The sequence below is a fragment of the Callorhinus ursinus genome, unplaced genomic scaffold, assembly GCF_003265705.2.
Source record: "Callorhinus ursinus isolate GAN/ISIS: 27379988/994484 unplaced genomic scaffold, GSC_fseal_2.0 scaffold3, whole genome shotgun sequence".
Classification (NCBI taxonomy): domain Eukaryota; kingdom Metazoa; phylum Chordata; class Mammalia; order Carnivora; family Otariidae; genus Callorhinus; species Callorhinus ursinus.
Genome location: NW_027397065.1, coordinates 44,687,008 through 44,714,504, shown reverse-complemented (window position 1 = coordinate 44,714,504; position 27,497 = coordinate 44,687,008). Strand labels below are relative to the sequence as shown.

The following is a 27,497-nucleotide window of genomic DNA, read 5'->3' as shown; positions in this document are numbered from 1 at the left end:
TTTCATGGATAGATTTTTTTTCCCTACGGTCTTTATATCTGATTGCTTATCTGGATATAAGAATAGGAAGATCTTAGTCAACAAAACTGGGAGAAGTCAATAGAAAATTTGAGATCTCTACTGCTTCTAAAAGCTGGGAACATTCTAATGAGGGTTATTTGTGTGGCAAATCCCATACCACTTTCATAGTTTTCTGCCTCACATCTTCACTAATGTGGTTAAGTAGAAGTGAGTCAATACATTCACAAAATAGCTCATTTGCAATTTCCTTGTCTAAGAAATTGGAATTAAACTCAGGCAGATAGGAAAAACCTCAGAAATCAACTTAGTATCAGTCTCTAAGGCTTTCTTAACTACACACTGCTTTTGAGACTACAACCGGAATATGAGCTGTTGGGTTTGTTGCATAAATGGCGTGCATGTGACGTGTTGAGCAGTGACTGATGCTGAGTCTTGATATGTAAGCATGTTTACAAAAAATAAAAATGAGAGGCAGAGAAATAGTGTGCTATGTCCATGCCAGTAGATCTGACACATCATTATGTATCCACCACTTCCAGATTTTAAGTTCATTTTAGAAAAGATGTATTCGGGCCCAGAGAAGTCAGGTAAATTGATCAGTGTCACATAGTGTGCATGGTCGAAATGGGCGTAGATCTGCTTCCAAGTCCATGCTCTTTCCACAATGCAATGCTGTCTCCCAGGAGAGTTGAAACACAAAGCCAATTTACTTCATAAACCTACTTACTGGGCGTGCTCTGTGCTTAGGACAGTTAGCTTTATATTTTACTAATGTGCTTCATAAATACTTGAGAAAGTAACTATAGGCCTCAACTTATTGACTACCCCAAACCCAACATAATGGGTATCATTCAATTTATTATAAACAAAAAGGGGAAACACCCAAAGTCCCATACAAGAACATTTGTGGTTCCTGAAGATTTTATCAGGTTAAAAAAAAAAAAAATTAGGCAGAAGCCGGTGAAAAGGTGAAGGGGTACAGGACCGGCAGAAGGGAGCCCAGCAGACTATTTTCTTGCCAACTCCAAATTATTCGGGGGTATTTAGACCTTTCTTTGAAGTATCACTTAGTAACCCTTACAGAAATAAATCATTACATTGGATGGATTCCTTAATGAGGCAATTCTTTCCTTTCAGGGGCTCTGAAACAAAAATACTGACAAGATAGCAAACTGTATGTTGAGGTGCCATCATACATGAGCTGGGGCTGGCTCCCTTCTGTCTTCAGCGACATAATATAGGAAGGAGGCATAGTACAGAAAATGCTTTACAGATAAATCTTATTAGAAAAGAATTTTTAAACACAAAAGTTTAGAAAGAAAATACTTATTTCCTCTGAGAACTGTATGTATTTGAAAAGGTGATGCTATACCTCTCAGTTTAATGAAAAAATTCACTTAAGATTATGTGTTTTAAGTATCAGTGAAGATATTCTCCATGCTGCCACCAGAGCCTGGCTTGATTGCTCTGAAGTAACAACACTTGAAAGCTCCTATTCTTTGAAACTAATTTAAACACATTGAATTGTTGAAAGATTAAAAACCACAGTCAGCTAATTACACTCTCTCTCATCTCTTATTCAGCAAATGAATCACTTTTCATTACCACTTAGCTGAAGTACATGAATTTCTGCCTAATTAGAAATGTTGTAGATGGAACATTAGCAAGAATGGAGCGGGTCAGGATATCTTTGCTGCTTCATTTTTAATTCCTAATAGTAGAGTCTGAGAGGAAAGAATAGAGAAGTCATTAAATAATTTTAAATTATTTATAAAAATTACTTTGCCCAAATTATAATTATTTTTTCCCCAAACGGTCTCAAATGTCTAACAGAATGAAAGAAAAAGCAGTTCAACATTGATTTTAATGAACATTTTAATGTTATGTATAACAGAACATTATGAATACAATGGAAACAAAGTTTTGTCAATTTAATAAAAAAAATTTCAACACAAAGTGGGGAAGTAATAGTTTGATACCTATATTGTAGTATTTATTTTTAAAAATATTCCCAGCTTGAGGGTAAAACAATTAATTTTGCATTCCAAACTCTAGAATCATGATTTTCATGTGAGCTTAATGCAGAATTACAGCAGGAAAACGAAAACATTTTAATTAATTTCCTTTATTTGCCATTAAATCAATAAAATCTTTGACTGCTACAGGTCTCCTTTAATATAGAACTCTTCTCTATTGGAACCATATTGCTAATGCCATAGTATATACACTCAAAACCAAAAGAAAACGAATACTGTATAAAATCTAAAAGCCAACATTGTTGAGTTCTAACATTTGTATTTAACTTAAAGTTTTAATGAATTTTTACCTTTTCAATTTTTTGAAAAGACACCAAAAAAATAAAAATAAATATTTTTCTCTTTTGACTGTTCCTGACTGATAAGTGGTGGCTACAGGGATAAACACGGAAGGAAGCCTTGCCAAGTTAACCACTGCAAATTGTAAATAATGACTGCTAAAAACAAACAAAAATACTGGAGGGTTTTTTTTTCTTTTAAAGGAAACCATAGAGCAGTCCTGAAAAAAAATATTTTTCCTAGTTCTGCAAAGGATAATTATAGCAGAAAATATGGGAAAAGTACATAGCTATCACCAATTGCTTGAAGAAGTTTCATTACAATAAAAATTTGGAGAGTATAATAGTAATAGCAGTGTTGCTGGAACATTAGCAAAAGTATATACATTCCAGTTACCTTTGATTTAGCCATAATCACATATGTATGCCTTTTTTGGACAAAAATATATATTTTTATAAAAAACTGATCATCCAACTTTAATGATTTCATTTATGGACTCAAGAGTGGTAGTAAAAGGAACAGACCCAATTATGACAAGGCGATTCAGGGACAGAAAAATCAAGTTCCTCAGGAAAAGAAAAGTATAAAATTAGAGATTCAAACACATTTATTCAGCCCTATTCCAGTCTTCCCACAAATCATGATGTTAAAATGGGCTCTTCAATTTATAAAGGCTTTCAAGGTCTCAATACCCCACTTGTGGTCTATTCTCACTGGGAAAAATGATTTTGACTGCCTTATCTGAAGTGCCCTCGCCTGGCCATCTGAAATACTAGATACTTCATTTTATAAAACAGCCTTTTTGGTTCTTTATGTAGGTTTATTTTAATTAATTGATAAAAGGGGAGTTGATTAGCATTTTCCATCCCAACATCACCTATCTTCAACATTAAAAATCCTTCATTCAATCTGCTCCTTTACAATCTCTCATTTGCTAAAGTTGGCGAAATTTGCAAAGGCATCTTGCTTGGGTTGCACAGTTCCAGAAGTCATGGCTAAGTTAGGCATGCCCATTCCCATTGTGCCTGTGAGGCCCATCCCAGCAGTTGACATCCCCATGTTCATGTTCATGCCCATCATGCTCTGGTTCATCATTGGAGTATTTCCAAGAGGGGCCATTCCCATGGTGCCAGTCATCACACTGGGCATGCTCATAGGCATGGGTCCCCCCATCAAAGGGTTAGTTTGGGGTCGGACAGGAATTATATTTGATGGAGAACTGAGGTTCACAGCTCCAAAACTTTGGGTCATCACATTCATAGGCTGTTGCATATCTACCAGAAGAAAAGAGACAAACAACTTTACATTAGATTCAACAAGCAGAATAATAATACAATCTTTCTGACCATCAACACTTGTAAGCCCTAATAAAATTCTTTACAGTGGTTTTATAAGAAAAGTCGATTAACTCGCATTATTTGCTCTAGAAAAATACTCTGTGGTTGTTAACTCTGGTTTCCCAAAGATGTAGAAACAGTTGGGAGTGGGCTGGGGGAAAACATGAGGCACTTTAATTTTTTAAGATTTTATTTATTCATTTGAGAGAGACCGAGAGAGTGAGCGAGAGCATAAGCAGGGGAGGGGTAAGAGGGAGAGGGAGAAGCAGACTCTCTGCTATGCATGGTGACCAACGTGGGGCTCCATCCCAGGACCCCGGGATCATGACCTGAGCCAAAGTCAGATGCTTAACTGACTGAGCCACCCAGGCGCCCATTTTTTTTTTTTCATGAGGCACTTTAAAATCATTCTGATGAAATATATTGTTGAATTCAACCTAACGAGTGGTCAGGAGCTACTATGAATCAAAGGCCTTGAAAAACTTCATACCCTTTGATTCACTCTATTTTTAGAACATTACATTAAGGAAAAAAATCTCAAGTACAAATATTTATATAAAATCATGGAGTTATTTATAATAGCAAAGAGCTGGAAACAACGGAAATAACCAACGATAAAGAAACTGTACACTGATATAATGGATAACTATAAATATTTAAAAAATCATTTTTCCCTCACAATATTAAATACAGGAAAAATGGTAATTTAATGCAGAATGACAACTGTAAGAAACAAAACAATATAAACAGAATGATTTCAAATATTAAAAACATGGTTAGAAAAGACAGAAAAAATATTAATGGTGATTATTCCTGGATTATGGAGTTAAGATGATCTTTGTTTCCTGGTCATATTTACCTAGATATAAAACATTTTCTACAACAAATATTTTCATTTTAGTGATTAGATTCCCCAAACTCACCAAAATATAATCAATGTCATCACGCCAAGAGCAGAAAACAAAGTAACCCAATATGCCAGTATCACAGGAAAAAAATCCTAAGCAATCACACAGTTGCCTTCAGTATGGTCTGCATCACGTATTCTTATTTCATGGCCTGAACTAGTCCTGGCATCAGGGTAAAGATTACAAGTGCACAAAGAAGCAAGATGTCTTGTGGTAACTCACTCTGCTGTTGAATCATTGTATTGAGCGATGGCTGCTGGGGTTTGGAAGGCTGCATTCCAGGTAGTAAGTTGTCTAGGCTGATGTTTACACTGGGGTCAGACCAAGTAGAGGGCAGGGTTTTGCTGACTGGCTTCTGGACCATATCTGTATTCTGATTATAGAGAGGATTAGGCTTCTGCAGCACTGTGCTAACATTTTGCAAAGGCTGGAAAATAGAAAAATGCTCTAAAAATTAAGCATTTGCTCTATAAAAGTTATCAAATGGCAATTTAATCACAATAACTTCAGATACACACTAGATTTAGTAACAAACTCCTGAAACCAGAAAGAACCACAAAAGTTCTAGGCTGTTCTTTAAGCTGAATCACTAGCTTACCCAAAAGGTTCCTCTGAATCCCAAATCATGTTTGGGGTTAAAAAAAAAACCCACAAAAACCACCAACATATTTATATGAACAATTACCCTCCCATCACCCAAAGTCTAGATGCCATCATCCCACCCACGGCAACTACCAACTTCAGGTTAGGACAGCTTTAAGGAAATATACAAGTGGAAATTTATTATTACAAGATGGAATTCAGGATATGATTTCTCATGCTATAAAAAGCAGAACTATCAAAGCAGCAAATTATACTGCATAAATTCTGACATTTTCCTGCTCTATGTACACTTCTATTGCCTAAAGTGAGCAACATTAGTGGAACTTGATATATGTGGACCAATTCAGGATAGGAGAAATTCAGGAGAAAGAAGCAGGGATGCCTCGTAGTTACTAAAGATAACTATGAAAAGGATAGAAAAAAGGAAAAGGAATAGAAACAGGAAAAATAATTAAAAATGTACCAATGTAAATAATTACAACACAGCGGCAATTAAGACTGCAAATAAGTAGATTGGCTTTATGTTTAGACCACGTGAAAGAAACGCAAAAGAATAATGTGGTTTGGGCTTGTTTAGTGGTGCACAGTTCAATTTAATGGTACTGGTGTGCCCTTCATGTCGTTTTTCTTAATGTTAGGTCCAACTTCGGTTATATAGAACATCACCTTTCTGCTTCTTTCTTCTCTTCCTCCATCCTAATACCCAAAAGAGGAGAATCTACACATTAAAATGAGTAATTAGCATCATAAAAAATATTCTGAATTGCCTGAATCGAAAACAGCAAGTTCCTGGTACAACTCAGACAGATATACTCTAACTCTGTGCTTGTGTGAATTCTTAGTATTAGGTAATTTAGATTTAACTGTAAAAAAGTGAAGTAAAAAACTCCCATTTAGTTTTCTTTATGAAAATGAGAGGTGACAGAAGAGCCTATATAAAAATTACATAATGTAGAGCAGGCCTAAAATAGGGAAAAGTATTCATCATCTTAGAGAATGATTTTCTATATTAGTAACGACTACTTGCAATCAATGACATTTTTTTGAGGATTAAAGATTTTACTAAGTGAATATAGGTCAGGGTGAAGCAATTATCTCTATTCCTTATTAAAAATAGATTTTTTAAACTACTAAATACCAAATTGTTTATGAATTCAATAAATTTTTAGCAAGCGCCTTCTCTGTGCAACGCATCATGCTTGGCTTTGCATGGACTACAAGATGGGTGAGAAGGCCTTGCTCTCCAGAACCCAAATGACTACCAGCGGACAGAGTCTAAGATAAATGCAGTGTGCAAAAACAATCTATGTATGGCTTTTTTTTTCTGTCTCACAATAGTCTACCATTACATTAGTTACAGAGTCTCAAAGACTAGGAATCAAAGTTTCCAAGGGAGGCAGACAACTTACCTGTGATCTTGACATGGGCAACCCCAGGCCTACAGTATTAGTGCTCATCATAGAGAAATTCATACTCTGGGAAGATGTCATGGTTGCCTGGGATGAGCCCATAAGATCAAATAGGTCCGAAGAATTTGAGGCAGCTGGAGGTGGGCCTAAAGCTGGTTGTGAGCCACTGACAAGTTCTACAGATGGCTGTGAGGCACTGCCAAAGAGCTCACCACTGGAGGCACCAGGGCCTGATGGGGCTTGGTTGAAGGCACTCCAGTCACCAAAGTCTCCATTCCCACTTGTTGCTGTAACTAAGAAGGAACAGTGAGGGTAAGAAACTTTCTGAAATGCGCAGACCAAAATAACAATCTATGAAATGAAACAAATTAGAGCTGATCTGTGTCCATCCAGATTAACATCTGCAGGTACCATCTCCATCTGGACATTATTTTTCTCATGAATATTCCACAAATGTTAACAAGGTGGCAAAGGAAAAAAAAATTCACATATAAAGTAAAATCCACCTCTTAGCAGGTCTGAGGTGATACACAGAAATTACAATCAAAACTTTCCTTCATCCTATGTTTGCATATCATCAAATATACTGCGAGCTAAACAAATATGAATTAGCCTAAGACCCTGAAGAGCAAGAAAACTTAACTAGTTAAACTTTTTGCTGGGAGATTGAGAATCCTCAAGTGAGGAGACACTCAATAAAATCAGAAAATTCAACTCATTTCACCCATTCATTACTTGGAAAGGTTTAAAGAGAAATAAAACTATGATTTATATGGTCTCATGTAAATAAAATCCCAAATTCATGAGATAAAATTCAGAAAGAAACAAAACAGAAAAGCATGGAAAAGAAAAACTCAGTAAAATTAAGAGTAGGGTTAGTAAATTTCTGTAAGAAGTTCTTACTCTTTTGGCCATGCTTTCATTGACAACACAAGGGCCACAAGACAGCCATGGTATAACCTTAGTACAGTATTTGCCTCAAATCGGACTGTTCAATTTATTTATTTAAATAAAAAGCGGGGTATAGAAGGGAACTCAATGCTAATATTAAAAAAGGGGGGGAACTCTTATCATTACAAAGATAATTATAACAAGTTTAAGATTTAATGCATTATATAAAAATTGATAATTAATGGACTATAGTGTTTAAGAAGAGCATGGTTTTTGTACCTTACCAGATGAGTGACCCTGGGAAAACTACATAGCCCCTCTGTGTCTCACTTTCTAAAAAATCTAAGTAGTGAAGATTAAATATTTTTTTGTGTGAGGATTAATTTAATATATAAGTGCATTTAGGGTTTATTCTTGTTACTATGGATTAATTGTGAAAATGCAGAGGAGGACCAAAGGCACCACATTCACCTTCCTTTAGGTATGCCATAAAACAATGTAGGTCAAGCTTCTAAAATTCTGTATACATACTATTTGGAACACAATAAATATAAAGGCAACTGATAACAAAAAAAATTATTTAAACAGACTATGCATGACTCTAAGTAAATAAACCTTTCTTTGAGAAAGGGACAAATAGATAAATATGAATTAATGGAAGTTGAAAAAGCAAAGGTGAAGAAAGAGCTCATATAAACTGTCATCTGAAAGAGAACAGTATATATTTCCAAGTTAATTAACACCATCTCTTTGTACTTCATGTTCACTTACAACTTGGAAATACATTTTGTCTAGCCTGAAAGGTAACCAACCACTCCATACTATGTCTTATTATGCTAAATATCTACAGGAACAATAACATTAAGTCTTTAAAATTATATTTCTCTATTACCATATTAAAATGTGAGCCTCTTCAAAAGAAAATAATTCACTTAGAAAACCCACGCTCTACCAACAATTTAATACAAGAACTGGGCTAATATTCATTACCTCAGGGTTTTACTAAAACATGTCTTTTATCTTTACAAAAAAGACTGATTTAAGAGTTTTACAATTAGTTCTATATATTAAACAATTTAAACTAATTTAAGAAAGACTTGAAGGATGAAGGTAAACTTTATGCTCATTTCCTATATGCTTGATCTATGAAACAGAGTAAGAATGGAAACTGGGGCAATATGTGTTGCCCCATCTGAAAACCTTATCTGAGATGATTAATCATAGGAGGAAGAGATTTCTAGTGGGGCATATATTGTTCAGAAATGATTAATCATAGTTGCAACAGTTTCAGCCCCTTGCGTAATGGTGATCAGGTTATATTAATCACACGCATACAGATGAAGAGATGTATCACTTAGCAACATTAAGATATTCGAATTATTTGCAAAGTAGGCAACTTTATATACATAAAAACTCTGAGAATTACACAGGCAGTCTGTGAAATTAAGGGCAATGTTTATCTTCCATTTGATTTGCCTAAAGTAAGTTATTAACCCTTAGAAGACATAACCACACTTCTAAAATGAAGTTAATCACTCCACAATTTGTTACTGGGAAATACTCAGAATTTATACAAGTAGGCTATCAAAATAACCCCAGATGATTAAAGCCTATGTATCTTTCTTCCTAAATCCTCACAGAACTAAATCAGTTTACTAAATATAAATTTTAATTCAATTAGTCTAATGGCAATAATTCTACTTGAAAGGAGTAAGACTAATTCAGCTAAATTACACCTTTTCTCCCTGCCTCACCTCATGTTTAAAATTTATAACTAAATTTTCATCTTATCTCTCAAACTTCAGAGTGACAAGATTTATACCAAAAAATACTACAGCCAACTCCTTTACAACTTCAAGGACACTTAATAACAAACTTAGTCTCTATTCTATACACTTCTATAGACATTACTTTATATTCTTATAAAGAACCATGTCAAATGGTGTTCCTGATTTTAGAAAGTTAGAGGCTCACCAGCTTTCCCAAAGTTAAACAGCTACCATACTAGATGGCAGAGGCAGTAAGGTAAAAATATTCATAAAGAAAGGGAAAAAAAGATAAATGCTTCACCTCAATCCCTGATGTTTAAACCTATATTGTTAGTTCCAAGTACATAACATAAAGATTTGGTATCTGTAATATACTACAAAATGATCACCATAATAAATCGAGGGCATTTTAAAATTTCTAATCTAACATGGAGGGAAGTTTTGCCTGAGGTTCAACTGCTCACTATTTAAGGATGTGTCAAAATGAAGTTCCGTAATCTTTTATAGAAATGCTCTTAATATATATCTAAATTACAAAGAAATGAGTTTTATTAAGATAGTGTGCCCAATCCCAATGTCCTTGGGATCGTATCATATAAGCTAAACATAAACCATACTATTCTTCCTGCTAAATTGAAATTATACTTATTCACACTCCCCACCATGCTGTTTCCCCCCCGCAAAAAAAGCTAAACAAGAGTCACTTATAAAAAGGGCAATTTTATTTAGGTGTGCCTGCCTGAGTAGTTTGCAACTAAATTAATTCATTTGGCATATTTAAGACACTGACCCAATAAAATACCTTTGTGAATAAATTCTTTAGGATTTAGGAATTATAAATACTACACAGAGTAAAACACCAAAAAGAAGCTTATTTGGTAGAGAAGGGAACTGTTTGGTCTTGATAACCTTTACACTGCCCCTATATTTCTGGCCAATCACATTGTATCATACCTTGGGAAGGGAAACTGCCTGATGCAGCAGCTGAGCCAAAGTCAGCAAATCCTCCAAATAAATCAGCTGATCCTCCTAGAAATTAAGCATGAAGAAAAGTTAAACTGTTAAAACGACAGAACAACAGATAGCAATTTCAGGAAGCCATTTTAGCACCACATTTAAAAATTACCTAATATCAGAGGCTCCAGACCCATCATAGAAGCTAGTTTGTTGATCTAGGTTTTCACATCCCATGTTCCTTTTAAGCTACCACAAACTCTTACATTCTTCAGTGCTTTATCTTGTAAGTAATTGACACTACACTTGTGGTTAAGTTATCCCGCACTTACACTGCCTGAACACAGTGTGGACCTGTGTTTTATCCAGTTGATTAGGCTCTTTATAAGAATCTTTGGTGTGTGGGAAGGATGGGGTGGCTGGGTGATAGACATTGGGTAGGGTATGTGCTATGGTGAGCGCTGTGAATTGTGCAAGCCTGTTGAATCACAGATTTGTACCTCTGAAACAAATAATGCAACATATGTTAAGAAAAAAGAAAAAGAAGAAGATAGCAGGAGGGGAAGAATGAAGGGGAGTAAGTCGGAGGGGGAGACGAACCACGAGAGATGATGGACTCTGAAAAACAAACTGAGGGTTCTAGAGGGGAGGAGGGTGGGGGGATGGGTTAGCCTGGTGATGGGTATTAAAGAGAGCACATTCTGCATGGAGCACTGGGTGTTATGCACAAACAATGAATCATGGAACACTACATCAAAAACTAATGATGTAATGTATGGTGATTAACATAACAATAAAAAATTTAAAAAAAAAAGAATCTTTGGTGGATGCTAAAACCTGGGTAAAATGTTGCTAGGGAGTAAGATATTCACATAATCACCAAACATCACCCCACAGATTACTTAGTAAATACAAAGGAATGAAGCTACTTTTACAATGGAGAAACTGAATGGATATCAACCTAAACAACTGATCAAATTTAATGCCACTAATAATCAGACAAAACAGTAATCGTGGGCCCTTTAATGGCAAGGGACTGAAAAGGAGATCATCACCCGTGTCAAGAATTCCAGCCAAAAATATTTAACCTGAATGTAATCATGAGGAATGAATCAGACAAATTACAAATTGAGGGACATTTTGCAAAACAACTCAAGACTCTTCAGAAAATGTCAACATCATAAAAGACAAAACACGGGGCCTGCTACAGATTAAAGGAGCCTAAAGAAACATGACAAGTAAATGAAATGCATGATCCTTGACTGGATTCTGGATTTTTTAAAAAAGTGCTATTCTGAAATGACATAATTGAGACATCAGGGAAATCTGAAAACGGTCTATATATTAGACAATACTGCTTAAATGTTAAATATACCAGGTATGAAAATTATATTGTGATTATAAAGGAGAATGTCCCTGTTTTAAGAAGATATATGCTTAAGTATTTTGGGGGCAAAATGTCCTGGTATTTCCAATTTTCTCTCAAATGGTACACAATAAACAAATGGTACACAGTAAAACAACAAAAACGATCTAGAGAGAGAGAGATGAAGAAAATGTGGCAAATTTTCTGGGGCGCCTGGGTGGCTCAGTCATTAAGCATCTGCCTTCGGCTCAGGTCATGATCCCAGGGTCCTGGGATGGAGCCCCACATCAGACTCCCTGCTCCATGGGAAGCCTGCTTCTCCCTCTCCCACTCCCTCTGCTTGTGTTCCCCTCTCTCGCTATGTCTCTGTCAAATAAATAAGTAAAATCTTTAAAAAAAAATTTATAAAAAAAATGTGGCAAATTTTCTATAGGTTTGTAGTTTTTTATAAATAAAAAGGGAAAAATTTTTGAGGTTGATTTGCATAAACATCAGTTTTAATAGCTACATAGGGAAAAAATGAATGCAATTATTTTGGTGGACTATTTGTTTTCTATTGTCTACTCCATGAACAGGCAGATAATTACATTTTTAATACATGAAAAAATAACAGGTTTTTGCTACTTCTAGATTGGTGTTTTTAAAGAGGTGAGATCCAAAGGCTGCAAATCAATCTCTGTGCGCGTAACAGCACATTCTCATACAAATTTTTATTTGTAAACACTACATGGATAAGAATATTTACTTTTACCTACAATTTGAACAATATTATACTAAATTTTAATATTCCATTTCTGTCCAATTCAGTTATCAACGAAATAGCAATAGCCAAAGGATCTAAAACCTTAAATAGCTGTCCTTATTTTTCTTTGTCCTTAAAGATTTCACCTTTTAAGAGTCACAACCTTAGAAGTTTAGAGCAGCAGTTCAATTATGGTGCTTTTAGTGTTATGTGAACATTATATAGGTTACATCACAGCTGCTTAGCCTGCAGTGCTTAGAAACTAGCCAGGTGGGACTGGAACATCTGGGCTGCACTCAAATACCACCAGGGACAGATTCCAACATCTGGTGCCATTTCTGAATTGTCTTATCGCTGCAAGACATTCTGCCCCATCTGCTACACTCAACTGGGTTAATTAAACTAGAACCATCTTCCCTTCTTAATAAATGGCCAGCAGTAATAAAAGGAACAAATCAGTTTCTGGTACATGTGTACTTGGTATTTCTTTTTAATGCACATTTACTGTAGTCAACTATCAGCAAGCATAACAAATTTCTCATTTCTTTACCTCATTACAGATGCACATATTCACATATATCCTCACTCACAATGAACTAACTCCCACCAAGGCCAAGGTTCTCAATTCCTACCAACACTACAGTTCATCTGGCTACTTTCACTTTATCCAAAGAATAACATCACAGTGATTTGTTTTTCTCTTCTTTAAAGATACAAAATCATGAAAAAATGTGGTGAGGGGCATAAGAGATCAATGAGCTATATTTTTAAACTATATAAACAAGCACATATATTAATAAAAACTAGCAGGGACACGAACGTTGCAAATAGTTGCTGCTTTATATTCATAAATTTGTCTTCTGTGTTGTTGCTTCATGTTAAAAATATTGATCAAAGTATACTGTTAGGTAACAGAATGACAGTTAATCATTTGCTACAACATTAAGGGATTTGAAAATTGGGGATTATTTTAATTTGCTTCATCCAGCAGTGAATAGACATCAATATGTAATTTATTATGCTAAACAAGTTAGGGATTTTCAAATCTTATCCAGTCTGGGCTACAAAGAAAGTGCATGATGTAGAAAAAGGCACTTGAATACTACAGGATCATAACTTCAAACAGGATATTTTATTTTTGTCATATCCTGATTTAGTATTTTAGATAATTACCTACCTTCGTTACTCCATTGCTTTACCTTCTCACATCTGAACTGAAGTTATATTGTATTCATAACTTATCTACAGCAAATATTATACCTCTCCACCCATACTATAGGGAGTTTGATTTCAACATAACCAATTTAAGAATACTGCAAGTAAAGAATGGAAACCCACATGATATTTTACAAATAGAAGCCACCTTTTCTTGAAAAGGACTTAAATTTTCTCTAATCTTTTGAGGTGCCACAGATTATGCTACTCCTTGGGTTTTACACAATATGATCTTTGAAAACGGTCTCAAACTATCTCAGTAATTTAGAATCTCTTTACTTCTTTTAGGAAAAGTTTCTCTCTCCTAGGAGGGACTAACCTTACCTATATGTGTGATGATATTCATACCAATGCCTTAAATTCAACAGAAATTTTCTATACTGAAGCATTTTCTCAGATAACTTCTATCTAAGGGAATTTAAATAAAGTGTACCAAAAATTGCTGCATGTGGAAGATTGCTAAATTTCACAAGAGCTATCCTTCAAGATTCCCACATGAGAGCTGTCATTATAAATGAACCATTTCCATCTGCCTTTTCAGGATAGCAAGGAGGTTATTTACAATCACCAGCTGGGAACATGTATTTTCCAAAGCAATACTGTGAACAGGAAAAATATAGCTGAACTGACAGTGCTAAACTTCAAAGAATTTAATCTAGATTACCTTATAAAAAACTTGTGCAATAATTCTAGTAAATATAAAAAGAACTGACAATGCAAAAAAAATAAACGTATGACAAAGATTAATATATATACATATATACGTGAAGTTTACATATAAAACACTAAGGATAAATACCCCCACTAAAAGAAATGGACAAAGGAACATGGAAAGATAAGTTACAACTGGCCTATAAGAACATGAAAAGTATTCAAACTCAGGCATCAAACGAATGTAAAATGAAATGAAATACTATTTTCTCCTTACCAAACTGGATGGTTTTAAAAGATGCTACTCCACTACTGTAATAGAGAAAAATTCGGAAAAAAACAAAACAAAACCTAATACCCAAAAAATAAGAGACTATCTGGTTAAATAAATTACAGCATATCCATACACTGTTAAGATATAAAGCAATTACAAGTTTGTAAAAGAATACCAACGATCATAGGGAAATGGTCATGAGAACTTGGGTGAAAAGCAGTTCACAGAAAAAAGCCTTATCAAAAGCCTGAAAAAAATCTGCCATGTAATAAATGCTTAATATATTGACTGAATATATAGAAAGTATACTTAAAAAAAGAGTATTCACTCAAATTATTATGCATCCACGTCATGGTGAATCACTTGTTTTCCGTCAAATTTCTAAAATGAGCATGCATGACTTTAATTAAGTGAAGAGAGTATGTTAAAAAAATTTTATTTTTAGTAAACTTGGCTTAAATTAGAGACAACCCCATGGAAATTTTAACATATAAGTCAGTATACTGAATATGTAAGAATATGGTTCATATTCACGTAAATATCCTCAACTGATTTTTGTGATTACTGGGTACAAGGCAACAGGTTCAAATACAAATGCAATCAACATTTTGGATTTGACATACCTTAATCTTTAAAACAATTTTTAAACTAAAAAAAAAAAAAGAATTCAAAACATATTGCAAGTCACGTAACGGCCCTCTATTTGTACTGACTAAAGTGTATTTTCTCTTCAACCTCATTTATTGTACTAGAGATAACTTCTGGAATAGTATGTCGATCAAGACCTAAATTCCTTAATTAGAAAGGGACAAAGGAGACCATGTGGCCTTTTACAAAGGTGAGATACAGTAAAAAAATGAAATGGGATGTTTTTGGCATTCTAGTTTTAACTGGCCTATTTTCTAAATACTGTAAAATTCATTTTTAAAAATGTTTACTTAGAAATGTACTATATGTAAAAGCCACCAAAATATCCTTAGAGTGCAGATTTTAAAAGAATATCACCATTGTGGTGATGGATTGTTGGTGAACGGATTTCACATGTATATTTTAAAACTTGGTAGATATTCTCCAATGATTTTGCCACACATACTTTTGAAGATGTTAACAAAAGGATGTTGTAACATATTAAAAAAAAAAAATCTGAGCATATTCTCAGAGGAGGTATTTATCTGGTGAGAGGTACAGAGGCCGCCTTATCTGCTTAGGTTTACAGTTCATGCCCATATTACTTGCATGATGGTAATATTATAAATAGAGGCACATCTGGTAAATGACACCCAAATGGTATGCCAAATAGCAATGCTTAATATGTAGATTCTCAGACTTTTTCATGTGTAGATGCTGGAGATTTAATATCCAATAGTTTTTCCACTGCTCAAGTCAATTTAAAATATCTTACTAAAGTATTTAAATAGAGATTTGGGGTAACAAATTATGTCATGACTGGAGGGGCTTTTACACAAACTGGGTAAGCATACTGTTTCAAATAGAAGAGAACTTTAAAAAATAATTCTGATGTAGACAAACTGTATTCAGTTTGTTTTTAGAGAATATTATGATAAAACATTAAGGCAAGAAACTTCTCAGATTTCATTCAGACTTTGTCTCAATTACTGTATTAATATTAACTGCTACTTCTATTTAATTAGTCAATCTAACTGTCTGCACTGAAGAAAAAGCACTCAACGGTTTCTTGCCAAGCAAAGGAAGCATGCTGGTTATTTAATAATTCTCTCTGTTCAAAGCAATCTTGGTATCACTTAAGAAAAAAATTACATCACTCATCTGACCTTCCTAGTTAATTCTTCTCTGATTGCTCCATTAAAACTTTCCACAGATGCATGAAAGGGGCTCCTTAATATTTCATGCCAGGAAGTCCAAAATAGTTGAAATTCTGTGACACTGTGTCTGTATTATATGACTACACACTAACTGTTAATACTACAGTTAAGATTTTATTTTTATTTATTTTTTAAAGATTTATTTGTTTGACAGAGAGAGAGAGAGAGCACAACCAGGGGGTGCAGCAGTAGAGGGAGAGGGAGAAGCGGGCTCCCTGCTCCGCAGGGATTGATGTGGGGCTTAATCCCAGGACCCACAGAGCATGACCTGAGCTGAAGGTAGACGCCTAACCGACGGGGCCACCCAGATGCCTCTACAGCTAAGATTTTAAACATACAAAAAGACACCACCATAAATTGTTAAACTAATGTAGTTGTTTGTAACCTTGGGCATGACAGTTCAATAGAGTTTACAGAATAATTTTAGGAACAGTTAAAGAGTTATAGAAAAAAGGGAACAGGAACTGAAGAAGCTCAGAAACTTGGTTGAACCAGATGCCCCATGAAATTCAATCCCAGTCCAAGAATTTTATAACAGTGGGCAAGGAGAAGAAGAAAATAACAGAAGACTTTCTATTAATTACATGTGCTAAACTATCAATGAAAACCACAGGCTTCCATTTAAGCACTAATGTAAATTTTTAAACCAATTCCCTTTTGAAAAATCACTATACACGTTGAGGAACAATAGATTTACCTTGTACATTACTTATACACCAGTCTTACCATCTACGTTTTAATGTGAAATAAACTTTAAACAGGTTGGGAAAGATCATCTTTAAACAGAAGCTCTATTTCTTAAGCTGTTTTGACTTGTAGCATAGGACTTTATTAGAACTCCATAATCATCAAATGCAACCTAAAATGCCAATTTTCTTGAAAACAATATATAGGAAATTACTCAAATCAAATCTGGCATATACTGAAAATCTAACTGAAGAAATAATTAATCCTATCTCTAAGAAAATCTTGGTAAAGAGACTACTGTTTTGCTATGGCCTCCTTAAAATATGTCAGGTAGGTTACGTGCTTTCATAGAATGCCCCTTTCCTCCAAAGCTCTTAGCATGTTTGTAACTAGGTAACTATATGGGACTCTTTGATTAAAGATTACTTCTTCCACCTACCTTCCCATGAGGGCAAGACCTTTGTTTCACTAAGCATTATACCTCAAGCACAGAGACCACTGTCTGGTTCAATAAGTACTTGTTAAATAATTAGTAAAAAGTTTAAATGAATTCTACTATAGCTGATGTTGAGAGCCAGAATTAAGATTTAAGGAAAGACAGTAAAATGGGCAGAGCAGTACATTTTTGCTTATAGAGAAAGCAAAGGACCCCATTCAGCACTAAGAGATTAAGAAGAGAGATATTACTGAATTATTGGTCAAATATTTAAGCACTCCTCTTTACTTTAGGCAATTAAACAATTTTTCCCAAATAATGCTCAAAGCTCACTAATTTCACATTAAAAATAAATGCAATGCAAAAAAATTTTTCATTCTATCCTTTATTTGGCATTTTGAAAAATTAACTCTGAAATCAAGGTTACTGAAAAGAAAAAAGCTAATGTGGAAGCTTACCTGTCGACTGGCTGGTGCCATCAAACAGATCAACAAGGTCACCAGATGACTTGCTGCTAGGCACTGAAGTCTGAAAACACACACAGACCTTTAAATAAGCTTAGAAAACAAATTTCTACTATTTTCTTAAACCTGCTCTAGTCATCTCTGATCCTCAACTTAGACACAAATACCCATAACATCTTAATAAGGGTACATTTAGTTTTCTGAAAGAAGAGAAGTGACCTTGAAGTCTTATGCAGAGATAGTTATTTTTAAGTAATTCTATCCCTAGCACTGTAAAATCCCTAACATCATCTACTGTTTTCCCTAACTCATTTCTTTTCCTACTGCATTTCACTCTGGAAAACATACCTTCCAGTTCCCACTCAAATCTTTTTTTTTAAAGATTTTATTTATTTATTTGACAGAGAGACAGACAGCGAGAGAGGGAACACAAGCAGGGGGAGTGGGAGAGGGAGAAGCAGGCTTCCCGCTGAGCAGGGAGCCCGATGCGGGGCTCGATCCCAGGATCCTGGGATCATGACCTGAGCCAAAGGCAGCAGCTTTACGACTGAGCCACCCAGGCGCCCCCCCCCCCCACTCAAATCTTAATGCTATATATCTGAATCATTTGAGAAAAACTAAAAAATACTTATGCCCCAGCCCATCACAACATTGAGTCACACCTGCCCAGGGTGGGATCTTGGCCTATATAGGCTGACAAAGTTCCCTGGAGAATTCCAAAACATAAGAAGGTCTGAGATCCATTGGATTAGAGACCAAGATCCTAACCAGCTCTAAAATTCTATGATTTTATGATTCCAGGATTCTTGGATTACTATTTGTATACCAAAGTCATTCTATGTTGTTTGATATAACTTCACATCTAATTGGTTCACATTTAGTTCCCAAACTAAAATGTGGGCTGGAGTTCATGATTTTTCTCTTCCCTATAGTCCTAAGTACCTTGATGCAAATGTCCTATATGTTCAATACATATATGATAATTAGAACAAATTGCTAGGCAACAGGGAAACACTAAGTTCGTAGGCATGTTATTTTAGGCCTTGAAGATTAAAACACTATATGCTGATTCAAAAAGGCTTTGAGATTGAAAGAGATCCAAGCAGTTGAGTAACTTTCCAAAAACTCTGGCCTTCTAGACATTATTTTTGTAGTTTAAAAAAAAAAAATCACAAAGCTTACACTATCAATGTAAAATATTTATGGCAGAGTGACATGTATTTAGGCTATATTACAAATTGCTATTTAAAATCTTTTAACATACAAAAGTTTTAACTTATTGTTAAAAAAAAGTTATATAGTTTGGGTGATTTTCCTTGTGCAACCTGACATGAATTCTCCTAAAACAGCCATATGTATTCAGGTTTTAATTATGACTATCTACCAGATCCTGCACAGCCATCAGTAAGCTAACTATATGTATAGCAGGGGAAATCTAAGACAACAAAGAACTAACAAAGCCATTTCCCCTCTTTAACTACAACTAAAGTTGAGTTTTAATTGAGGTTTTCATCAAAACTAAAAAGATGGGTGCAATTATACACGGAAGATATTTGGCAAAACTTGACAGAGAACCTGTTCTTGCCACTAAGTATGACTAGCTTTAGAGTTAACTACAATCTGCAGGATACATTAGAAAAATGTTTTCCCTAGCTTTTTGCTACTTCTGATGCAAAGACACAAGCTGGGTAAACACTAGTGGGGGAGACTGACAAAACACTAGCTTGTGGCCAGGTTATCTAGTAGGTGGATTTCATTTTGGTGGGTGAATAAAAAACAAATGAAGAAGGTAGTAGTGCTGCTACTGATCAGTAGTGAGGCAAATAAGCCTCCCTTCATAGGCAACATCTCTATATAAAAATAAGACTATTTCCCCTATATATCTAGCTGGTCCTCTTCTGTCATTTCTTACAACTTCTAAATAATCTCCTCTTTTCCTTAGTGAATCTCATTGTGTTTGGCAACCAGTGATGGTGTCTAGAAAGAAACAAATGCACTACATTCTGATTCGCCACTGTTCCCAAACGAACCCAAAGTGTCATTTCTACTTTCATAGAAAGTGCATACACAATCATGCAGCAATTGGACAGGTTTCTTCCCCAAAGAGATTTCTTATTATTAATGACTCTGAGTAATACAGGTCAGACGATCTATAATTAATATGATTGCCTAGGAATGCCCAAGCCTATTGCAGTAATTCTAGAAGTAATCTATAAGAATAACACTGTGTATAGTGTGTAAACTCATGCCTTTCCCACCTTAAGTGAAGACTGAGGTGTATGAGTTGAAGCATTCTGATCTGGACTTGCTTTGTCCCCTGTGTAATGTGCTGCTGCTCCAAGATCAATGGTTTTAGAAGGATTTGCTGTGCGCTTGTGTCTGGTTGTGGTGGTCTCTGTGGCCTGTGTGATATGGATATGCTTTGTCGTCACAGTCTCCTCTTCATCTTTGAATTCACCTTTGGGAGATCTGCCTCTTCTTGCTTTCTTTTCCTCATCACTGTCACTAAAAGATATTAAAAATGAAGCAAAATAATAAGACTAGGGATTATTTTAAAATGGAGCCCTCAGTGATTTGAGCTAAAGAATTTCAAATGCAGTAACTCCAAAATTCCATACTCCGACTATTTGACAGGGATCAAGAGAATGTTATCTAAGCTATCTGAATAATAATGATATGTATGTGCTGGGGAGGCGAAATGGGAACCTGCTCAATTCCCTAGGTAAGTCTAAAACACTGCTACAAAAACATATTTACATAAATGTGTACAAATAAAAAAAGTCTGAAGTAATTCAAGGTTTTATGTATTATAGATTTAAAGCTTAATTAAAAAATAAAATATCAGAATCAACTGATGAGGTCCTGTGAGCTCAAACATCTGCATTTGATGACCATTTTCTTGAAATGGACCATGTGCAAACTACAGTCCCATTTAAATAACAATTCTGTCACTGACTCATATACTCATACAAATACATAGTAAAATATAATTTCAGTGGACACTGAAATTTCAACACTATCCTAACTAAATTCAAATGACTAAATGCTCACCTGTAAATGCAAAAAAATATGAAGTATTGCACTTTACAACAATAGTGCTCTATTTTACTACAGTATAAGGAGATCAAACTTATACCTTACTAACTGCTTTACAGGAAAAAGCATATTTAAAATATTTTGAAATAATTCCTTTTTTGGCATACTCAAGATTTTTTCCCTTTTTTAACAGGGCAAAAGAAAAACATACATAATAATAATAAAACTGTGTTTTTCATATGCCATGAATTTAAAACATCAGCACTAATTTGTCCTTCAGTAATAAAGCATTGAGGTTTTTTTCTGGTGCAAGCAGGACAGAGAGAAATTACCTGAAATATGTTCCAGTGCTTGTATTACTTAATTTTAGAGTAGATGGTTTAATTTATAAATATTCTGAAATAAAACAATTAAAATTCTCCTTAAAACTATACTAATTTATCCCAGACAAATCTACAGCAATTTCTACTTAAATATCAATTTGGAACCTCTATAAATCAAGGATCAAGAAGAACGTCTCATGATGGACTCTGAAAAACAAACTGAGGGTTCTAGAGGGGAGGAGGGTAGGGGGATGGGTTAGCCTGGTGATGGGTATTAAAGAGGGCACATTCTGCATGGAGCACTGGGTGTTATGCACAAACACTGACTCATGGAACACTACATCAAATACTAATGATGTAATACATGGTGATTAACATAACAATAAAAAAATTAAAAAAAAAAAGAAGAACGTCTCACATAGAGCAAAAGGGTTAAATGTACTTTTATCTATAAGCATTTCAGGGAATCTACAAGTTCCGATTAAGTGTTCAGAAGTCCTTGTCTCTTACCAATTTCTCAGCAACAGATGATCTAAAGATTCCCACCATCAGCCCTATAAGTAAAACTAAAATTTCTTACCTTTCTGATGTCCAATTTGCTTTCAGTGCAAGATAATTTCTTTATACGTTGAGAATATAAAACTGACTAGCATACAATGAAATGGAAGCTTCAGATCTGATCAGTGTTCAAGAATTCCTGAATCTAATAATGAACTAATAATAAGCCTGACATTTTGGTAAGATGCCAGAGGTCACATGCAACTTTGTCTAAAAGTCTACTCTTTTTTCACAAATACTCAAAGATGTAAATTCCCTGGTGTGTTCTTCAGTTACTATGATGAATAATACACACTATATTTTTACTTTTAAACCCAAATACTCTAAAGATTTAGGAACTCTAGCAGAACCTGTTGTAGAGGTAACATTAAAAAAAACCCAAAAAACAAAAAAGGGAGAAATGGGGGGGGGGAAAAAAGACAAAGCAAAGAAAGAAAAACTGAGGGTCGTAGGGCAAAGGAACAACACAAGAATGTACACAGATCTCTAACCAGCCTACCTACCTGATCTCCAAATCTCTTCAGGAAATAGCAACAGATTATATGGCCACTATGTGTTTTAAACCAAACTAAAAATGTAAATACACAGGCCATGAGAACAATAACGAGAGAAAAAACAGAATACTCACAGAATATTTGAGTAGGCACAGTTTCCCAGTTTAGTGTTTATTATTATAACATACATATTCTTTAGTATAAAAGAGCTAAAAATGTAGTTGTAAAATAGATATATTTAAAGTATGAAAAGTAAATTCTGGTTCTTCAAAGATCATATTCCAGAAAGTCTTGAAAAAGACAGGCATTTGAGAAATTAAATAAATACAGAAACATACCAAAGACACTAAACAGGTATTTTAAAATTGTTTCAAAATTATATTTTTATTTTTACTTTTTAGTGACCCCTAAATCTGAACTATTAAGATTTTTTAAGGAAAAAAAAAAAGAGAGAGATGGTACTTATTATTAAGAACTCACTTGAAGGAAAAGCTCCATCACTAACTACTATTACTTTAGGAAAGTTCCACACAGCCTGATTAGGCACCAGGTTTTACTTCTAAAAGTAAGGGTAAAATTCTTGATCTAGCCTATCTAAGAGAAATACTCTGAGGCACAAATGACAAAGCACTTGTAAAACTTGCCTTGCAAATGAAATGCCAGATATATATATATATATATATATATATATATATATACACCCTTTTAACTTTTTATAGTTTATAGCTAATATTGGTAGGTAAGAACAAAAAGTGAATGCTGAGAAGTTCAAAGTATTGTTCTACATAAAACAAAACACAAAGCCCTACCATTAGAAAACACAGTTTATGAAAACATAGATCTACACTTGAAAACATTTTAGCGTTAAAATTCATTTGGATTATTTTTTCCTGTTAACACTGGCATGAAATCATAATAAAATGTCATAGAAAGAGTTAAATTTCAAACCCTTTAACTTTTGTTTAAACTTATTTAATTAAGTTTATTATTAATAAACTTCATTACCCCTCAGCAGTAACTTAGATGGCTGGGTGATCTGATGCCCAAATGCAAAATGAGCCATGAAAGTTCTTACTGGAAAAAAAAATTTTTTTCAATAAATAGCCTGAATAAAAACACATAGAAAATGTGATCAACCTTAGAAATAAATGGACACAGACAACATGGAAAGTGTATCAATACTAATTACAAATAATGTTTGACCTAGCATCTTAAAAACAGCTGCAGAGTGCTCACATCAGCAGGAAATGCACTAAAGTTGGAGCAATACAGAGAAGATTAGCATGGCCCCTGTGCAGGGATGACATGCAAATTCATGAATCATTCCATATTTTTATACAGGGCATTTTTAGGGCAGTGCAACTATCCTGTATGGTTCTATAATGGTGGATATTATGCATTTCTCAACTGCACGACACAGTGAATCCTAATGCAAACAACAAATTTTAGTGAAGAACAGTATATCAATATTGGCTTTCAATTGTTAATAAATGTACTACACTAATGCAAGATGTAACAGGAGAAATTGTGTGTGTGTGTGTGTGTATGTGCGCACACGCCCATGCACAAATTGGGGAGTTAACAGGGTAACTCTGTTACTTTATGTACAATTTTTCTGTGAACCTAAAACTGCTCTATAAAAGAAAATCTATTAAGAAAAAAGAAAAGCTGAACTTCAGATAAACAAAAGCCCAGCTGCATAAATTTAGCACCCTTTCCAAGACACCCAGGAGACAAAGTGTTAATACCTGCATCTTTCTGGAGAGTCTTCCCTATCTTTCCTCCGGAACTTGCTGATGGTGTCATCAATTGTGCTTCCAATTTTATCACTCAGTTCACCTAATTTATCACTGAATGGAAAAGCACTCTTGTTTTTATCCCACTCTTCATCCCATTTTGATTTGGGTTCAGGATCGTATCTTTCACCTATATAAAGCATTAAAAAGAAAAGCAACTCTAAGGATATTAAATTCAAAAGGTGTCTACAGTCCTAATTTCTGAAGCTTTTCCTCATAATAAAATAGTTTTCAAAAGAAAACAGAAAGCTCCCACAGTGCTGAATCAACACAATTACAGCAAGGCACAGCATGTAGTGCCAGTCATTAAGTGGCAGGAATGCAGATTCAAAAGCTTTTGTTTATGAAAACTTACACAACCTTAATGCACAGCACAGCATATAAGGAAGTTCTTAAAAGAGTAGAGGAAAACACAAAAAACAACACAGGCTATATAAGCCACAGAGAAATGGAAATCTTTTTGTTTTTACAAAAGTCACATAATGCATTATATTTCATTCCTATGTCTTAATGGTTCTTCAATTATTAGAAAAGTATTAGACAGCAATAGTCTCTAAAAACACCTACTAAAGGAGACAGCACTCTGAATGTTACATGTCCCGATATGCTGTAAATATGCTGAAAATAACTGTCATTCTTTAAGTGTCAAACTAGAAAAATAACTCAATGGATTTCACGGCATGGGAAAGCATCTTTGAATTATTATAAAAAGAGAAGAATATTCTAATCACCTGACACACCAAACTACACAGACTAGAATCATGAAATATGCTCAAGCAGTTCAGAATAGTGATGATCTATTCAAACACCAAGTCTAAACATATGCTGGGATGGCAAAACCTAGGGAGACTCTGTGTGAATTTGGGAGAATGAAAAGAATAGATCATGGCAGTAAACAAAAACCCCAAAATGTCAAAATTTGTTTTAGACCTTGACCCTGGCAGCCTGAAGGAGAGAGGCATTCTAAGCACTAAATAGAACCTCTCCATTTCCACATCCAAACTCAATCAAAAAGACAAGAGTAGAAGGTACAGAGAGAAATCAGATGAGGTTAAAAAGAAGAAAACAATGAAAACTAAGGCAGGGTGGAGAGAAAAGGGAAAGTGCAATGAGAAATAACAAAATAATCAAAAGGTGGCTGAGCCTTTGTGTTGAACTTTTGTGAACAAGTTCTGGTGGCTAACAAGCCCTTTGGAGATCGAATAAAACCATTTTGCAGAACTGCCTAAAACTGCAAAGCCAAAATTTTTATAAGAGGATTGTAAAGTATGTCCACTAGACCTGAAAGTGACCATCACCTTAAAGAGACAAAATTTTAACCAGATGGTTTTATAAAAATGAGTGGTTTTCCAATAATGTGAATGTACATTTCAATGAAAATGTGATAAACTAGACTTTGAAAAGACAAATTTATAGGAAAAATGAAAGCAGATGAAAACAAAACTGATTAGTGTGATGGATATCCTACTAAATGAGTGTCAAAGATACCGGATTACTGGCAAGACACCATCTTAGGTCAAAATGAAAAGACATAAAACAGCTAAAGTTGATTAGTTAAGCCTTTGAACAATATATATAACATCACAAATAATTTTAAAAGAATGTGATGCAAATACGTAAGATTTCAACTCTCCCTCTAATGCAGATGTAATTAGTTCACAGTGACTGAGTCTGAGAACTTATTCAATTTTATAAATTTATCTAATTACATATTGTGCTGGTAAAAAGAGGGTTACAAGCAAGTAGAATGAGGAAATGAGTTGCAAATAGCAATTTCTCCTCAAAAACACATTAAATTGCTCTACTTTGAAAAAGCTAAAGAATAAAATAACTACTTAGGCAAATAATCCAAAAACTTGTTACTCCCCTAAACAAATAAAAAGTCCAAAACATATTTACATGATTTAAGAGAAATATTTTTGTCCAATTCAAGAATTGACTTTTTGTGATGCTCAGTCATAAAAGAAAGGAATTTTCCTGTTAAAAACATCCTTTAATAATTAAGTACAGTATTTTTTTCTTTGAGAGCAAAGAAGCAAAGGAGCAAAGATATTATTTTGTAGATAATCACAAGATAAGAAATAGAAAATTTTTACACGGTTCCAGTGCAGGAATTCTGAGATCCCAGTGTAATCTAAATATAAAAAAACTCAGATATGGATGGGGGGAGCTGGGAAGTCCCAATCTGTGGCTAAGTATACACAGCACTAAGCCTGTCTATGTATACACAAAATGACCAGGGGATGGTCAGAACTTACAGAAGACAGAATGAGTCCAAAGGGACATGCTGTTAACAGCAAGTTCTTATTTTCTGTGCTGGTTTCAAGTACCTAGTGATCTATTTTGGGGAAACTATATTAGTACATTAAAAATAAACATGAGCGATCAATGTTCTAGCTGCTCTTAAATGTGTTAAGGAACAATAAAGTGAAAGGCCTAGGTGAAAAACTGATGGTACTCTCACCTTTTTCTATGTCAAATTAAAGTATTGCTTAATTAAGGGAAGAGACTGAGGCAGAACTAACTTATAGGAAGCTTAACTATTTTTGGCCCCAAATAGAGCTAATTTGTTTCAAATGGGGAAGATGAAGCTCTTCAAACTTTGTATTTTTAATGCTCTAAATGGTAAGGTAGAGAAATCCTTTTTTCTTTTTAAAAATGGTAATTCCAAGAGGGAAGGGTATATATCTGTTTTATTCTCTGTGTCAATTTAAAATTTAGTCATCTAATTAACGACCAATGGTTAAAATCATATTCTTGAACCCACAAAAGTAAAAAATAGAAGATTCCTAATATCCATATAATAGGAGCCAAAACAAGTATTTCATATCCTTTAGCATTCTATTTCGAGGAGGGGGGAGGTATTTTGATCTTTTGTATTTCAGTGATTCTTAAAATACACCCAGGAAGCTAAATGAATGCTTAGGTGCCAGTTTGTCTTTGATACTCACTATATCTGAATCCTCCAACACTGTCTGAGGAAACCCCAACATATTTGTCTTTGTTCTTCTTTGCTTTCTTTCGCTCCTCACGAAGCCTGTCGTCATCCTGGGCAAATTCAACCAATTCTTTCACCTTCTGGCGAATGTTTATACCTTGATCCTTGCCATGCTCATCTGTGAGTATGGTAAGGGAGAAACAAAACCTTAAATAATCAATTAATAAGTATCAAACCCTTTAACACAAAAAACAGACATGAAAATTTCAACATTAAAAAACCAACTTCAATAATTAAAATTAACAAAAAGAGGAAAATAATGCTATTGAATTTTGTCATTTTCTCATCAGCAATTCTAAGTCTTGGGATGCAATTCTGGCTTGTAAGATGAATTAACAAGGACTACAGATATTGGTGCTATGTAAGATCAATGAAGGATCTACTAAAAAGCATTACTAATGATGAC

At 34.5% G+C, this 27,497-nt stretch overlaps 1 protein-coding gene and 1 non-coding gene across 6 annotated transcripts in view; one reads left to right on the top strand and one right to left on the bottom strand.

Annotated features, from left to right (window-relative positions):
- Nucleotides 1-1,878: 1,878 nt before the first annotated feature.
- The window catches only part of CLINT1 (clathrin interactor 1), a 58,932-nt gene continuing 33,313 nt past the window's right edge, over nucleotides 1,879-27,497 (bottom strand). Inside the window, exons 5-13 of one of the 5 annotated variants that reach the window (XM_073890500.1) lie at nucleotides 27,045-27,209; nucleotides 24,046-24,223; nucleotides 20,145-20,391; nucleotides 17,881-17,950; nucleotides 10,208-10,282; nucleotides 6,594-6,880; nucleotides 5,788-5,880; nucleotides 4,804-4,954; nucleotides 1,879-3,610 (exon numbers count right to left, since the gene is read on the bottom strand). In XM_073890500.1, coding sequence (XP_073746601.1) covers nucleotides 3,264-3,610; nucleotides 4,804-4,954; nucleotides 5,788-5,880; nucleotides 6,594-6,880; nucleotides 10,208-10,282; nucleotides 17,881-17,950; nucleotides 20,145-20,391; nucleotides 24,046-24,223; nucleotides 27,045-27,209 — 1,613 coding nt within the window. In that variant the 3' untranslated portion in view covers nucleotides 1,879-3,263. Of the gene's footprint in view, nucleotides 3,611-4,803; nucleotides 5,009-5,787; nucleotides 5,881-6,593; nucleotides 6,887-10,207; nucleotides 10,283-17,880; nucleotides 17,951-20,144; nucleotides 20,392-24,045; nucleotides 24,224-27,044; nucleotides 27,210-27,497 lie in introns of all 5 variants that reach the window. The other 4 variants (XM_025867129.2, XM_025867130.2, XM_025867132.2 and 1 more) reach the window with 4 other exon arrangements.
- On the top strand, nucleotides 23,529-23,632 carry LOC112820467 (U6 spliceosomal RNA). The gene has a single exon (XR_003207141.1). It is a non-coding gene; the product is annotated as a U6 spliceosomal RNA (small nuclear RNA).